The sequence below is a fragment of the Chelonoidis abingdonii genome, chromosome 13, assembly GCF_003597395.2.
Source record: "Chelonoidis abingdonii isolate Lonesome George chromosome 13, CheloAbing_2.0, whole genome shotgun sequence".
In the NCBI taxonomy this organism is placed as follows: Eukaryota; Metazoa; Chordata; order Testudines; family Testudinidae; genus Chelonoidis; species Chelonoidis abingdonii.
The window spans coordinates 5,614,051-5,630,399 of NC_133781.1; the positions used below are offsets into that span (position 1 = coordinate 5,614,051).

General features: G+C 45.2%; 1 protein-coding gene and 1 long non-coding RNA gene across 7 annotated transcripts in view; both read left to right on the forward strand.

The window, feature by feature from the left end:
- LOC142047690 (uncharacterized) overlaps positions 1-16,349 on the forward strand; it is a 459,131-nt gene that overhangs the window by 429,095 nt on the left and 13,687 nt on the right. The window lies entirely within an intron of this gene.
- LOC116822721 (butyrophilin subfamily 1 member A1-like) overlaps positions 1-16,349 on the forward strand; it is a 68,802-nt gene that overhangs the window by 39,542 nt on the left and 12,911 nt on the right. For 5 of the 6 annotated variants that reach the window (XM_032776788.2, XM_075071998.1, XM_032776787.2 and 2 more), the window contains 3 exons: positions 7,803-8,084; positions 8,966-9,082; positions 11,799-11,819. In XM_032776788.2, coding sequence (XP_032632679.1) covers positions 7,803-8,084; positions 8,966-9,082; positions 11,799-11,819 — 420 coding nt within the window. The remainder of the gene's footprint in view (positions 1-7,802; positions 8,085-8,965; positions 9,083-11,798; positions 11,820-16,349) is intronic. The other variant, XM_075071999.1, reaches the window with a different exon arrangement.

Sequence of the window (16,349 nt, forward strand, 5' to 3'; positions counted from 1 at the left end):
GCCCCCTCCGCACATTTGTTTCCGATCTCCCCTGCCTCGATTACAGTTTGGGGCTTCCCATCTAGGATGTACCTTTCTATTTCCTCAGGAACACTCTCTAAGAGCTGCTCCATTTGTTTTAGGAGAGACGGATCATCCAGAGATTTAACACTTGCTCCTGATATCCAGGCATCCCAGTTTTTTACAATGTGGTAGGCGTGTCGGGAAAATGCCATGTCTGGTTTCCACCTTAGGGCTCTGAACCGTCGACAGGCATGTTTGGGTGTTAGCCTCATTCTAATTCTGGCCTTTTGTTTAAAAAGTTCATACTTGTTCATGTGTTCTTTAGGCATTTCAGCTGCCACCTCTGCTAAGGGTCCACTGAGTTGCGGCCTCAGCTCCACCATATACTGGTCTGTTGGGGTGTTGTACCCAAGGCAGGCCCTTTCAAAATTTTCTAAGAAGCCCTCTATATCAACACCTACCTTGTATGTGGGGAATTTCTTAGAATGGGGAGCAGTACCTGGAGAAGGACTGTTAAGGTTACTTGGTTGGTTCAGCTTAGCCTTTTCCAGCTCTAAGTGCTTCAGCTCCATTTCCAAGTGCTTTGCCTCTGCTTCCGCCTCCAAGCGCTTCATTTCCAAGAGCTTCTCCTCTCTTCCACCTCTGCTTCCAAGCACTTCATCTCTAGCAAGAAATTCCTGTCTTCCTCAATCAGAACTCGGTCTGGGTTAAGGGCATCCCTCCAGCTTGGCACTGGGATCTCGGACTGGGGAGGGCTGACCCTTCCCTCTAGGAAGTCTCTGGTCCCCATCCCCTCCCTGCATTTCTGTCATGGAGCTGGATGTCTGGGCTTGATCTGGGTCTGTCTCCTCTGTGGCGTGCCGCTTTGGGAAGACTGGTTTCTCTAGGGTTTTGGTGCCTGACCTCAACCTCATGCACAGGCTGCCCTACGCTAGCCTAGCTATTTTGTTACCAGAAAGCTAGAAAAGAAAAAAAGAAAAATATAAACTGCTTGTTGGACTCCCTGACTTTGCAGGCTAATTCCCCCGGTGTGGCCTCATGCAGGTGAGTCATTGCATTGTAACTCCTTTGCTGGACAGTGGCTGTTGATGGGTTGTTTGACACGGCCCGGGTGTTGGTTGCTTTCCTTGCTGTTGCCTCTGGGGAGTTAATACTGGCTGATTCCCCTAACTTACAGCACGTTTTAGTGACAACCATGCTACACAGTTCTCATAACTTCATATGCATTGATGACATACATATTTGGATTGAGAAATGACTGTCAGCAGATCATAACCTTTCCCCTGATACTGTACAAGGCACACTTTATATGTAAGATCATGATAATATGAAAATGAGGAATATGGAGGTTACAGCATGCTCCCCCAAGGTATAGAATGTCACAGTGTGTGCATGTCATGTTGGGGCCAGGGGTTGCTGTGGCAACAGTTTCTGAAGTTGATTGATTGTTGTCTCAATAAAGCTTGTTGGATTTCACCCTTTTGGTCTCTGCTTCCACTGCTCAACACAGAGTGAGATAATATTCAGTGAGGCAATAAATACACCATGAGCCTCCCAGGCAGAACTGCCAAGCAGCTCATGGTGCTTCTTCACAACAAGGCTGACAGAATGTGACTTACAGCTTTCCTGCACTATGGGGGCTACAGTGGCACAGCCACAGTACTCTAGCTACGCCGCTGTAACCCCACCGTGCAGACACAGACTAAAGCGATGGAAGGGTTTTTCCATTGCTGTAGATAATCCACCTTCCCAAGCAACAGTAGGTAGGTCAACTTCACCTGCATGGGTCTGAGATTGTTAACACTGAACCTGCTGGCACTCAGTCTTTACCATTGGCTCAATCTGCTTCTGCATGTTGTCTCTGTAGACAATTGTCATACAAGTCCTGGTATCATACTGGTGTGAGCACCTGCAATCCATTTCTTGTGAATTTATTTTTTGATAGTTCTGATGCAATCTATTTCTCAGAAGATGTGGTGTCAATTCTGATCTGCATGCTGCTCATTGATTCTTCTGATTTAGGTATCAGTTGCATATTTGTTGTTGGCATTGTACGGCCACGTCTTAGGTGCCTTCTGTTACATAGAATCATAGAATATTAGGGTTGGAAGAGACCTCAGGAGGTCATCTAGTCCATCACCCTGCTCAAACCAGTACCAACACCAACTAAATCATCCCAGCTAGGGCTTTGTCAAGCTAGGCCTTAAAAACATCTGTCTCTTTTTCCTGTAGGTGTTTCAATGTGATATGACTATGGCTTCTGTAGTTATTTCCCATGCTGGTGGCCAAACCTTGTGTTGTTTCCATGCATGTGGATCTCAGTGATGGAACACAGAGGCTTAGCTGTCCAGTCATAGTATTTCTTCTGTCATTCTTGTAGCTGTTTTAATCTGGTATGAGCCCTCTGTAGTATTTTGGGTTGTAGCAATGTATATGAAGATGGAAGAGCTATTCTTAACATCTTTCCTTTCAGCAACCTTGTGAGACAGTATTCCATACCTTTCAGTGGGGTGTTTCACACTTCAGAAAAACTAAGTAGGAATCTCTACCCAAAGCAGCCATTTTGTGAAACATTGATTTTATCATCTGAATGGTTCTCACAGTCATTCCATTAGATTGGTGCTATCCAGGACTGAGTGAGTGTGTTTCACACCCCCAAGATCTCCAAGTTACATATTTCTATGCTTGGAGACAGAATTTTGTCAATCACTAAGTTTTTTTGGATTCCATGTCTTGAAAATACAGCTGTCAGTTTAGCAATAACGGAATGTGCTGATTTGTCTGACCAATGCAAAACTTCTAGAAATTTGGAAAAGTAGCCCTCTAGGAGTAGATATGAGTGTTTGCCAAAGTAAAAAATGTTCGCAGATATCTTTTGTCATGGGATATCAGGAATCTTATAAGACCATAGTGGTTCTTTTTGGTTACTCACCTATATTCCTGACACACCCTGCATCCTTGTATAAGTCATTCTATGTATTGGGATGTACCAGGCCAGTACATTATCTGCCTTGATCTTGCTTTAGCTCTCTGAATGCCTTGGTGAGACTCATGCAAGTATTTCCTACCTTGTATTGTTAGCAATAATGATCTTGTCACCAGCCGTTAATAAATCTTGTTGTAATGAAATAGTGCTTTGCACAGCCCAGTATGGGTGGACTCTGTCATTCACTTTTCTTCTGTGTGGTCAGCCTCCATGTACTATATTGAGTAAGGCTTGCATTACAGGGTCTTCCTGTGTGTCATCCTTCAGTTTGTTTAACAAATATGTGCCGAGTGTAAAGGTGGCCTCAACTGCATAGATGACCTTTTCATCAGTGATTTCATCATTTGGGTCTGTAGTACATTCCACTGCAGCGCTTGACAGTCTGGCTGGCATTAACATTTCTTTACAAGATGTATGTGTGACTTTTAGATCATAATTCTGTAACTGAAGTAGCACATGGTATAGATTTGCAGCTCCTTTTCCAGCGGGTTTGGAGAATACCAACTCCATTGGCTCATGATCAAACTGTACCTCAGTCTTGTCACAGTTCAGGGCAATTGCACCTGTATTTCCCCTTAGTGGTCACGTAAGGGCACTCACAATCAAGCTTCCCGTTCCCCAGCCATTGCCTTTCTTGAGTTGAAACCTGTGTGTCTCTCCTTCCTGACCAGGGTATTTCCAGGCTGAACAGTTGCCTGCCTTCACAGGTGTATTTCTCAGAGTCTGCTGAAGCAGGCCTGCTTCACTTCTCCCCTTAGCGATGGTACCCAGTGTAATTGCTACAGTTATAAGCCACCACAGAGCACTTCCTATGCAAGCCTAGTTGGGGTCCTAGTGGGGAGCCAACTGTGGTCACTCAGTTAAGGTGAACTGCAAAGAATGGGGAAGACAATCCCCATAAAGCTGGTGAATATTTCAATACTTGGATTTATCAAGCCAGCATAAACATCTTCTTTATTACCTTGCTGGTTACTCAGACGTCAATAACACAGTTCCCTTAAAGTGATCCAGCCTCAAGCCTCCATCCAGGTACCCATGTCAAATATGATGACAATTTCTGTAAATCTTATTTCATCATATAAAAGAAAAGGTTCTACTAATCCCAAAGGACTGGACACATTACCTCCCAGGTTAATGAATGTTTCAGATCGTACCCAAATATACGCTACAGTCAATTCTTATTAACTAAACTGAAATGTATTAAAAAATGAGAGAGAGAGAGAGTATGGTTAAAAGATCAATATACATACAGACATGAGTTCAGTTCATTGAGGTGCAGATTCATAGCAGAGATGGTGAGCTTTGTAGTTGCAGAGTTCCTTTAGAATTCAGTTCATAGGTCATAGTCCAATGTCCAAATCTCATATTCAGGGCATATCAGCATAACTGGGACCTCAGCCTTGCGACTCAAACTTCTCCTGATGAAGTCTAAGCAGATCGGAGATGACAGAATCAGGGCTTAAGGATCCTTTATACAATTTCATGTCCTCTTTGACAAGTTGGGATTTCTTTGGGGAACAAAAGGTAATTAGGATGAATTTGAAGGAGGTCCATCACTGGAACTTAGCTATAAGAATTAACATAAGGCCATTTGGCTTTTCCTCCACCATTCACAGTATATTTCAAAGAGAGATGAATACCAGGATATCCTGTGTTTACAATTCATTTAAATGATATGAGAGAACAGCACTGATTATATTGTGGTACTCATACATATGTAAATACTCAAAAACACAAACGTTATCTCAATACGTCTTTTGAGGGTTATTTATTTTGCAGGATGTTTAACTCTTTCTAGCCATGCATCACACTAAGGTAAAAGCATTACAGAAAAATCATATTAACAACAATAAAAGAACTTTTATGCATGCTGATATGCTTACCAAAGGTCACCGCTCTATTTATGCAAAGGCTGTTAGTGACAGTCCTTCCAACCCTTCCCTAAGTATCGGTCCCTCTGAATCTGTCTGTCACTGCAAAGGAGATATCTCTGCAACCACGTATGACAAGTATCAGAGGGGTAGCCGTGTTAGTGTGGATCTGTAAAAGCAGTAAAGAGTCCTGTGGCACCTTATAGAAATTTCCATTACATGCATCCGACGAAGTGAGTATTCACTCACGAAAGCTCAAAACCCCTCGTCCCCAGCCCCACCCCAGAATCTGCACCTCCAGCCAGAGTTGTCACACCCCCCGACACCCCAACCCCCTGGCTCATCCCTGGCCCCACACCAGAGCCTGCATCCCCAGCTGGAGCCCTCACCCTCTCCACCCCTCCTGCCCCAGCCTGGAGCCCCTTCCCGCAACCTGAACCCCTCTGTAACAATGTGGGACTCACCCCTGCGGTGCTTCCTGCTGATTGTCTCAGGAATTAGCTCTCCAGCCATCAGAGCGCCCTCTTCAGGCCGGTGATCTGCCTTACCGCTGGCTCTGTGTCCCTCCCAGGACCCTTGTTTCCCTTTCTCTGGGGTGCTGCCCCTCTGGTAGTAACCCCCAATCACAGGGTCTCTCCTCCCAGGGGAACTCCCACCCCCTATCCCCACCTCGCCTCAGTGTAAGGCTACTGCCAGTCACCAACTAGCCCCTGTTCCCTGGGGCAGACTGCGATATAAGCCACTCATCACTGGAGAAGGAGGATTTGGACCTGCTGCCTTTCTCTGCAACTCAGTACCTCTATGGCAGGGTCCTGGCCAGCGGTCAAGCATCCGCCGAAATGCCACCGAATTTCAGTGGCATTTCAGTGGCGACGCCTCTCGATGACGCTGCTTGTCACCAACAAGCGGCATCATCGAGTGGTGTCGCCGACGAATTTCTGCGGCATTTCAGTGGCGACGCCTCTCGATGACGCTGCCTGCTGCTGACAAGCGATGTCATCGAGAGGCATCACCACTGAAATGCCGCGGAAATTGAGTGGCATTTTGGTGGATGCTCGACTACCGCCACAGTCCTTCATCTGGCGCCCCCCAGATGAAAAGGTTGGGAACCACTGCTCTATGGGGCCTTGGAAAAGGCCCTGCAGCCTGAGGAGTCGCCAGCCTGGAGCTCCCCAGCCCCTCTGGCCTTTCCCCAGCCCTGCCTTACTCTACGTACCCTGAGCTTCCCAGGAACCAGGCCCCTCTCTCTCTCTAAAAGCAGAAAGAGAGTCTTTGGGCTCCTGGCTCACAGCCTCTTATAGGGGCCAGCTGTGCTCTGTTTGGGGTGTGACTGCAGCTCTGCCTGCTTCCCCCAATCACCCCGTGGCTGCCTTCTCCTCCCACAGCCCTTTCCTAGGGCTGTTTTAAGCCTTTCAGGGAAGGAGTGGGTGTCCACCCTGCTACACCCTCATTACTGGCAGAGAACCTGCACCCCCAGCCCAGAGCCCATACCCCCTCCCACACCCCAATCCCCTACCTTAGCCTAGAGCCCCCTCCCATACTCTGAACCCCTTGGCTTCACCCCCCAGCCCAGAGCCCCCTCCTGAACCGCAAAACCCTCATCCATGATCCCACTCCAGAACCTACACCCCAAACTGGAGCCCTCACCCCCTCCCACACCCCAACCCCCCTGAGCCAGCCCTGTGAAAATGAGTGAGTGAGTAAGGGTGGGGAGAGCGAGCGACAGGGGTGTGTGTGGATTGAGCAGGGGCGGAGCCTCAGAGAATGGGCGGGGTATGGGCAGGGACTCAGAGGAGTGGTGGGGCAGGGGGCAGGCCAAGGGTGTTCAGGTTTGTGTGAGCAGAAAGTTGGCAACCCTAGGAGGGTTGCTTGATATGGGGTGTTGTGGTACCACCCTTCTGGAATGTGTTTGTGTGAGTGTCCTGTGCCTAGCACTTCACAGGAATGTGTATGTTTCTGCAATATCATCCCTGTTCTTGCCAGATTCTGTAGAATTAGAAGCAGGTGTGTCTTATAGCAGGGCCTGCCTTCTGCTCACAGCCTGACTTTCGCTAACTTTGCATTAGATCAGCAAAGCTTGCCCACTACTTTAGTTCGGGCTTCAAACCAGGCCTCTGATACAAGGTGTGTCTCAGACTCTCTCTTTCCACTACAGCCCATATGTTGACACACAACAGATCCACTGTCCGCAAATGTGTGTGTGAGAGGCAGGCAGCAGGCCACATGTGCTCCTGTCCCTTACTCTGTAGTAGGGCTGTGGAATAACTGCTCACCTGCTACTGCAGCTTGGTACTTGTGGTTTCTAATCCTCAGCCCCTCATACATTCCATAGAGTCATAGATGTTAGGGCCAGAAGGGACTTTTATGATCATCTAATCTGATATTCTGTCTGACACAGGCCAGAGAATTTCACCTAGTGGTTCCTGCATCCAGCCCAGTAACTTATGGGTGAGAGAGAGCAATTTTTAAATATTGTTTTAGGAAGAAACTTATAATTCTGATTTAAGGACTACAGGAAATGGAGAATCCACCATGTCCCTTGTTCCTGTGATTAAGTACACACACTTTGAAAAATTTGCACCATATTTTGTCTGTCTTCAACTTCCTGCCTCTGGAATTTATTTCCTGGAGCTCACAGCCAGTTTAGCTGGACTGGTCTCTCTGTTCAATGATACAGTCTATCATTTTATTCTTGATCTGAAATATGCAGTTCACGTTGAAATAGGCTTCCAGCTTTAGGGCTCAAGCAATAGTGAAACACTTCTCATAACCAGAGCTCAGCAGTGACACAGTGAAAGGCTCCTGCATTTATGCATAATCTCTGTAGAAGAGGCAACGATCTACTTTTACCTTCTCCTGAAGGATTAAACGCTTGCCTTCCAGGCTAAAGAGATCCATGTAGCTTGTGTAGGGTTCACATGTGTCACTCCATTCCTCTCCAGGTCTGGGCTCTACTCCTCGCATCTCTATTGACAGCTACCAGAGGAGAGGGATCCACATGGTGTGTGAATCTGCTGGATGGTACCCGGAGCCCCAGGTGCAGTGGAGAGACCTGAGGGGGCAGCACTTACCATCCCTGACAGAAAAAATAACTCAGCATGATAATGGCCTGTTTGAAGCACAAAGTTCCATTATTGTAACAGAAACTTCCAGTCAGGATCTGTCCTGCTCTGTCAGCAACTCCCACCTCAACCAAGGGAAAGAATCCATAGTCTACATCGCAGGTTGGTGTCCATGAAAGCCACACAGTTCAGCAACTCAACAAAAATATGATATGTTTAATTTAATTTAAGTATTGGATTTACAACGTGCATGTACATAGAGCTGCTCTGAGGCTATTCATTAAACACAGCATGGGCTGAATTTAGAAAAGGTTAGATTTCATGAACCTGCCTTCCAAACTGCAGTTGGAATATAATGAAACATGATTAATTTTGGTGGGGAGTACTCAGTAGTGTGTTTTATTGCTAACAGTTGCTAACACTGTTAACATGCCTGGAGTTGAACTGGCATTCACAATGGAGAGGGAGTCTTGAAAAAATTCTGTAGTGTAGAAAAGGCCCCTTTGTGCAACCAGAATGGGCTCTCTAAACTGGAGCTGGGAGGGTAACAGCTTCCTGTCCCATGAAGATTTTCAAATTTTCAAAACATTTCCTTTTCCCCATGAGGAAAAAACTGACACATTTCATAAGTTTTCATTAAAACAAGAAATAGAGACCCCCCCACCACTTCACAATAGCCTGCTGGTCAGGGCTCTTACCTGGGATTGGGGGTCAAATCCCTGCTCCAAATCAGGCACAGCAGGAATTTTACTCTGGATATCCCCTGTGAGTGTCCTAACCACTGGGCTAGTGGCTATTCAGGGGTTTTGCTCCATTAATTGTGACTAGAAATCCCATCCTGGACCCAAGAACCCTTTACTGTAAAATATTTGGTTATGATGAATTGTCGTTCTCTGACAAAACAAAATAAAGACAAAAAATTTAGTTGAAAAATTCCTGATAATTTCTACTTCCAACCAGTGGCACATGATCGCCACAAAAGTCCGACTAGTGATACATCTGTTCTATCAATGTTTTCAAGTTCATGAGACTTTGTCTTGCAGATTCTTTCTTCCTGGGGGCCTACCCCTGGAATGTGGCTGTGTACATACTCCTGGTTGCTTTGGGTTTGCTCATTTTCATGGCCAGCTACTTCTTCTGGAAGCAACACAAGACAAAAGGTAAAGTTATAAGGGGAGAGTACAATGTACTCAGAGATTTCCTTTAAAATATAAATTAGTCTAGAGTGGAGGTGGCTTCTCCATAGTTAAAGATGCAGCTACATTTTTATTTGAAGCCACATTTTGCGTCATCTCTAAATTTCCCAAGAAAAGTCAGATTACCATACATTGACAAGGAGTCTGGTGGCACCTTAAAGACTAACAGGTTTATTTGGGCATAAGCTTTTGTGCGTAAAAACCCCACTTATTCAGATTTTTTACTCACTAAAGCTTATGCTCAAATAAACCTGTTAGTCTTTAAGGTGCCACCGGACTCCTCATTCTTTTTGTGGATACAGACTAACACGGCTACCTCCTGATACTTGGTACCATAAATTGGAAGCTCTGTACAGGCCCTGGGTGTAATTTGTGAGGGAAATCTGAAGTCTTCCATTACTTTTTGGCCATATCTTGGGGAAAAAAATTAAGGACCTAGGAGCCACATGAAACATATCACTTGATTCCCATTGCTAATGTCTAGTGTGGATGAAACCAAATGACAAAACCAATGTCGGTAATTTACAATATGAAATGATTAGATCGTCACTTGAGAAATACAGAGTGCTAATAGAACACCTGCGCAGTGCAGTGAGAGATCACTTTCCCATCAAAATGCCCTTAACCTAAACAAGCTGCACTGGGCTTGGGAACAAGAGTTCTGGGCTCACATATGCGCTTCACAGCCCTAATCAGAGAGCACAGCCAGGTATTCTACACTAGCAGGGTTAAAGCAGCAAATCTTTTAAGTGAAGACAAGCCCTTGATGTCTTGTACTAACTCCTACAGAAGGTTTGTGGTAGACCCAGGAATTGAACCATGGTCACTGAAGTCCCAGGCAAGGGTTCTAACCCCTACCTCTCTGAGGCCTATCTGCAAAGATTGCCACCCCCTTTCTTAACTCATCAGACTTTAAGGCAGAGGACCAATGATTAGCTAAATAGAGACCACTTTAAAAGTAACACCTGCAATTATTATTTCCATTTCCCTTCCTGCAGCCCGGCGTTATTAACTGTCACCACCCAAACCCTGCTCTGCATAGGGGTCTATTCATTTCTTCATGGGCTTTCCCGTGATGCTCATCACTGCAGTGTCTGAGCCTGACAAATTGCCTGCTAGCTCTGGTAGTATCAGTCCCATTTCCTCTCCTGTAGCCCGTTTTTTCAAAGAATCTTTTATCCTGCACAAGGGTCAAGCAATGGTGCCCAATCCTATGGGGCTACTGAGGGTCCCTTCCTGAACTGTCAGACAAGATGCTAGTCTCTCTCTGTCACTATTCTCCCTTCCAGCAATTCTGTATTTTTCTGTACTACCAAGTTCAGCGTGGATAGCCATTCTCAGGGGCTGGCTCCCAGTCAGTCACAGGAGGCTGTTCTCCACATGAGTATTGAAATGGGCTGTGACTGAAGTCTGGGTAACTGAGGAGATTTGGTTGTTTTCATGCTGTTGGGCCTAGCTCAGAACCAGTCCAATACAGCCAAGCTGATCTTTATTCCCCAAGTCAGTTGAGGAGGACGCACAAATAATTTACAGGGTTTGGGTTCCAATTTTGTTTTAAAAAGTTATTAAGATTCATAGTGAACCGGAGAACTTTAACCACAGGTGGGAGGAGCGCTATGACAGGCAAGTGCAGGCCCCTCTGATACACAGGGCAATGGGAGTGGTTATATGGAAGCCTGTTGATACAGTTCATTACCAACCAACCTGTGCTCTGTAGAATGTGCAGCATTTGTACTGGACTCTCCCCCTTTCTAACAAGTCTCTCCTCTTCTCTCATAGCGGCACATGTTGTAGAGAGAGTTGAGGCTCTTCTATGGGAACTGCAGGGGGTGGGAGGGGATCTCAATCTTTGGAACAATTTGCTGGTGCCTCCAGGCAGCTATTAGGGGATCTGACAAATGAATGCTCAACTTGGTGGTTATTACATGCAAAGCACTTCCCGCCCCCCTCCTACCCTACAGTGCACCCAAGAGAGCCCCAAGAATTGCAGGAGTTTGCCGCACATGAACAGGCATAGGCTGTAAGCAAGTGCATGTTACAGTGACTCTTCATTCTGTCACTGACTGGGATGTCAATGATGTGAAGGTGTTGTCACTTCCTACTAAGTTTATAAGATAACTTTTATGTAGATGGTGGCCGGGGCAGAGTGACTTGGAAAAGGTCAGTCTTAAGGCTTTGTGTAAACTAGACTTTCATCAGCAAAACTTTTGTCGTTCAAGGGTGTGAAACCCTCCCCCTCCAAACGACAAATATTTGCCAACAAAGCTACTGCCACTTGTTGGGGATGGAAGTTTTTTGAAGGCAGGAGAGCTCTCTCCTGACAATAAACAGCAGCTACACTGCACTCCTTTTAGCGACACGCCTGTAGCAACACAGCTATGTCACTATGTCACTAAAAGGTGCGTAGTGTAGACATAGCCTGAGAAGCAGAACTGTGAATTTTCAGCCTTTCTGACATCTTAAGCTTGTGTTTTGGTAAATTTTGTCACTAGAACATTATTTTATTGTTTGTTTTAACCACAGTCTCAAGTTCTTAAAGTTAACAGTGTTTTCCATTTGGGATAATTATCTTTCCATTGACTTCTATGGGACAAGAGCAGGCCCTAATCCAAACTCTTACGGGATTATTTATGTGATATGCTATTTATAAACCTACACTATATTCTGTTTTTGTTTTTAGGGAAACTTGTTGCGGACCTTGGTAAGTGTCATAATTCTCTCCCTGTTATAAACCTTGTTCCTTGTTCCACCAGGGGATGGAACTTTCCTGATCCATGCACCCTCCTGACCCGACACTCTGCACTCCCTCTGCCCTTCAACTTTCTGATGGTCACCATTAGCTGACTGACTCTGCCTCTACACTCTTGCCCTTGGCTCTTATTTGCCTATCCACATTTCCATGGCCACAACATTCATTTCCCACAGCCTCCCCAAAATTGACTCTTCAACTCCATTCACACCTACTCTCCCTACACTTAAACAGAATAAGGATATTCCAACACAAAACCATTCATTTCCAGTTAAGCTTGAGCATTTATATATAAACTCCAAGGCTAAGATCAGAGCATGCTGGTACTAAGACAGAATGAGGCCAGTGTCATGTTGAAGGATCACACTTAGTATCAGAGACAAGTATGCTTTAAAACCAATACCAAGAATTCAGTTCTCCACTCATGAACTTTACTCCAGTATTGACTTTTTCAAATTTAAAGCTAGAAGGAAAGAGAGAAATGCAATCGTGCCACTGTGTTAGAGTTCTGTTTGTTTGGGTGGCTTAAAAAAGAAAACAACTGCAAACCATACTTCACATTTTTTAAAGTGGAACCTTAAGTTTTAATTTCCATGATTTTAAAAGTTTGAGAGTTTAAAAGAGTTTCTTGTCAGGGTTTTCTGGAGGAGGTTGGTGGCATATCTGCTCAGCTTGAACTCCAGAATTTCGGGTGGTTATGTGTGCATTTTAATATTCCTTGAAATGTGCCCAACAGAATGGTATGCAAGATACAAGGAAGGGCATATATACATTTTTTGACAAATTTGCGAAAAACAATCTGATAGGCTGAGGCTCTCATAATAATTGAAATAACAGATCAAAGTACATCTACTTACAAAGACATAAAGTAAAGCAAAAACTAAATCTAAGATATTCTGGATTCTGACTGATTGTATTGTGGCCCCCATAGAAAGGTCTATCTGTGTCACACTGTCAGTCTGTCTCTTCTAGCAAGGCGCCTCCTCTACCTTGGGGGGAGCCTGGAGTAAGTCATCCCTGCTCTGGACGGTGCTCATTTTCCCACTTGGGGGGTTATTTCCCAATCTTTTCCTGGGAGGTCTCAGGGCAGGCCTCAGACGTGCTCCTCCGCCAAACAAACAAACACACAAACAAACAAAAAAGAAACCAATTCCAACACAAAAATGAAGGTGATACCTTTTCCTAACCCCAACTCTGAAGGCAAGTGGCCTTCTTATTGTCCTGGGGTGCCAGGCCTTCCCCTAGAGAGGCAGTCAGTTATGTAGCCTCTCCTGTATGAGGAGAGCAGCCATCCCACCCCACCCCTCCTCTCCTCTCCTCTCCTCTGCTTCCCCAGGCAAAGCCTTTCTCCAGGCTACCACTAGCCTTGCAGTAGCTTGTCTCACCTCCTGCCTCCTCACCAGAGGAGGGTTTTGTAAAGATCTCAGGCAGCTCTTAATTGGATTCAGATGTCCCTAGTCGACCTGAGGTAACTCCTCCTCAGCTTATAGAGAAAAGGGCCTCTATCATTAGGGCTAACACACTTGCCTTCCCCTACCCTCTTACAGCTGTCCAGCCTGACTTTGTCATACTCCTTAATAATCATAGCACAGTTACATTAAATTACAGTTGGAATTATCCCCAGGTACCTGGCAGCATGAGATCTCATCTTTTGCCCTTTTCTTTCTCTAGAGCAGGGGTTCTCAAAACAAAATTTTTGGTGTCCTCAGAGTATGGCCACCAACTCTTGCTGGTGGCCACTATGACAATTTCTCCTAAAATACTGAGTTAACTTTAGGAAAAACATATAAATATGAACATATACACATCCAAATCATAGTAATTTATTTATCTAAGGGTTTTTTTGCAGACTAAATAATAAAAATAATGTACAGTTGTCTCTATTCTTTACTAGCCCTAAACAGAATAGAAACACAGATAAGGTACATGGCATTCTTGTCTTGTTTCTTTTGCTTTTTTGGTTGCATTTTTGTTTTAGACTTGCTAGCCAGTAAGTCTGCTTCTGTGAAAAATGATATTTGTATGTTTGTTAATATCGCTTTTCACAGCAGACTTCTTAGCTAGCTGGGAGGCAGTGAAAAGAGATATTAACAAACATGTAAATATCACTTTTCAAAGCATACTTACTCAGCCCTGGCAATCTGGGGGATAAATTAAGTTTTGGATGAGGAGGTAGGTAGAGAGGCAGTAGGAGCCAGGGGTGATGGGGTGGATGGGTCAGAGGATGGACCCTGCCAGGTCCTGCTGGTGGGGGGCCAGAGCCTGTGACCAGAGCCCACTGCTGTGCAATTGGAACCTTCCTGGAGCCTGCTGCCTGCCACTCCAGGGCTGCAGCTGGAAGTCAGAGCCCCACTGCCCCTGGGAAGTGGGGAACTCACACCAGCTGTCTGCTCCTCCAGTGTTGTGGCTCCAGAGGGAGGCAGTGCCAAACCTATCCTGGTGGTCCCAGGGGAGGGGCCACAGTTTCCCCGCACCCCTCCAATCACTGTCCAGAAGGCTGTGGCCACAAGAAAAGACCCTAGTGGCATCATTTGAGAAACACTGCTCTAGAGACTGTTCAATCTGAAATGGAGAACGAAAGAGGTAAACATCTCGGTCATGACAATGTGTTAGCATTTTCATGTAATGTCTCCAAAGAAGGGGGAAAATGAGAGTTTGTATCTTTATCTCTGAATCATGTGGTTAAGGGGATGAGGGCTCATGGAAGATCCCTGCCACTGCTGCAACAACCTCATGATCCTGCCTAGGAGCTATAGCAGCAGACCCCACTGCCCTGCTGCAGCCACTGCAAACCTTGCTGCTGACAGAGCTGGAACAGTTCATGGGCTGGCAGCAGGAGGTGCATCTGGCCCAGCAATAAAGGACTCACCAGCAGAGAGAAGGTCTCCTGTGACAGTTCACAGATCTGCCCAGGGTGGAAATTTGAAGACCACTGGGGAAGTGTCCTGGGTGTTGGAACCTCAGCCTGTCCAGCCTGGCCTGGGAGATGATATGAAGCATTTTTCCAAACACCCAAGAAGGCTGCAAACTCCCCTGATTGGAAGGAGAGGGGCTGGATCAGCTTGGTAATGCTTTCTCCACGGGTTGAGGACCAAACTCCTTCTAAGGCTTTAAGTGAGAAAGAGGCCAAGTCATGCCCCTCTCTGATTCTGTCAGCAAAGGCACCATGAATGGTCTGAGCCAAACCCTTTCTTCATGGGGTTTGTCCACAGACAGTAACCCGATGATTCCTGGACAAAGCTATTCCCTGAGTTAAACCTTGATTTTAGAACAATGAACGAGAGTGTGAATGCATAGTCTTGCAACAGTTAGGGCAGGTCAAAAATTCCAGTGGAACAGTTTTCCATCAAAAAATTCAGCTCCATCTGAATGTTTTGTGGGAACGTTGATTTTGATGAATTTTTTTATGGGAAAAAGTTGAAATGTCACATTTAAAAATGTCAAGATGTTTTGATTTGATTTCATTTTGACTCATTTTGTTTTTACTTTAATATTAATATGGATATTTTAATATATTATAGTACTGTATTTCCATAACACATGTAGTAGTGTGTCTACAATCCATATTATATTTCATATTTTAATATAATATAAATGTTTAAATGAAACATTTTAACACTATAGAAACAAAGCGTATCTGTACTTTTGAAACAAAATGTTTTGATGGACCTGAATTCAATGTTTTTTTGAATGTTCATAGGAAATTTCAAAATGTGAGGGTTTTATTCTGATTCTGAGCATTTTTTTTCCTGCAATGTTGGAATTTCCTACTGAAGAGAAATTCCTGTTTGATCAGCTCTAGGAACAAAATGTGAAGTTCTAGCCACCAAAGGCTCAGAGCTGAAAACAGGTCTTCCAGCTGAGCTCAGTAAATGCAGTGCTGGAAAGAGACAGGGACCTAGCTGCACCTCTTGTACTGTGGCATCACTGACATTATAACTAGGGATTGAAAAACACTGTCACTCTTTTAAGTTCCACCCACAAACCAAGCTCTGCACATTTGATCACTTGGGATGCTGTGACAAAGTGGGGATTTTCACTTGTTATGTTGTATGTAAGTCTTACTGTTGAGCCTATGTGAATTTTACTGTTTTGCATGAATACTGTGTGTGCCTCAGTTTCCCTGTGTGCTGCACCAATACCTCGGTGGTGGGAATAGGGGTGTGTGACTTTGGTTGAGACTTCTGAGGCAGCTGCTTGCATGTATGCTATGACCGGTGCCCTTTGTAACTTGAGACGCAGGAGGGGAATCCAACCAGGTGATGACCAGGTGACTCTTTGCCCGAAAAGCGAGCCCAAGACAAGGAGGAGGAGCAACAGGGGTGTCTGAGGTCGGATTGCTCATAGCTGGCAGTCTGCTTGGGGGGACTGGAAGAGGGGGAGTCCAGGGCTTCTGGCCTAGGACTCCCCACGATGGACTTAGCTGAAAGTCACTGACTTCTGTGCTAACAAGTTCTGTTCTATGCTGTGTTCCTGTCAACT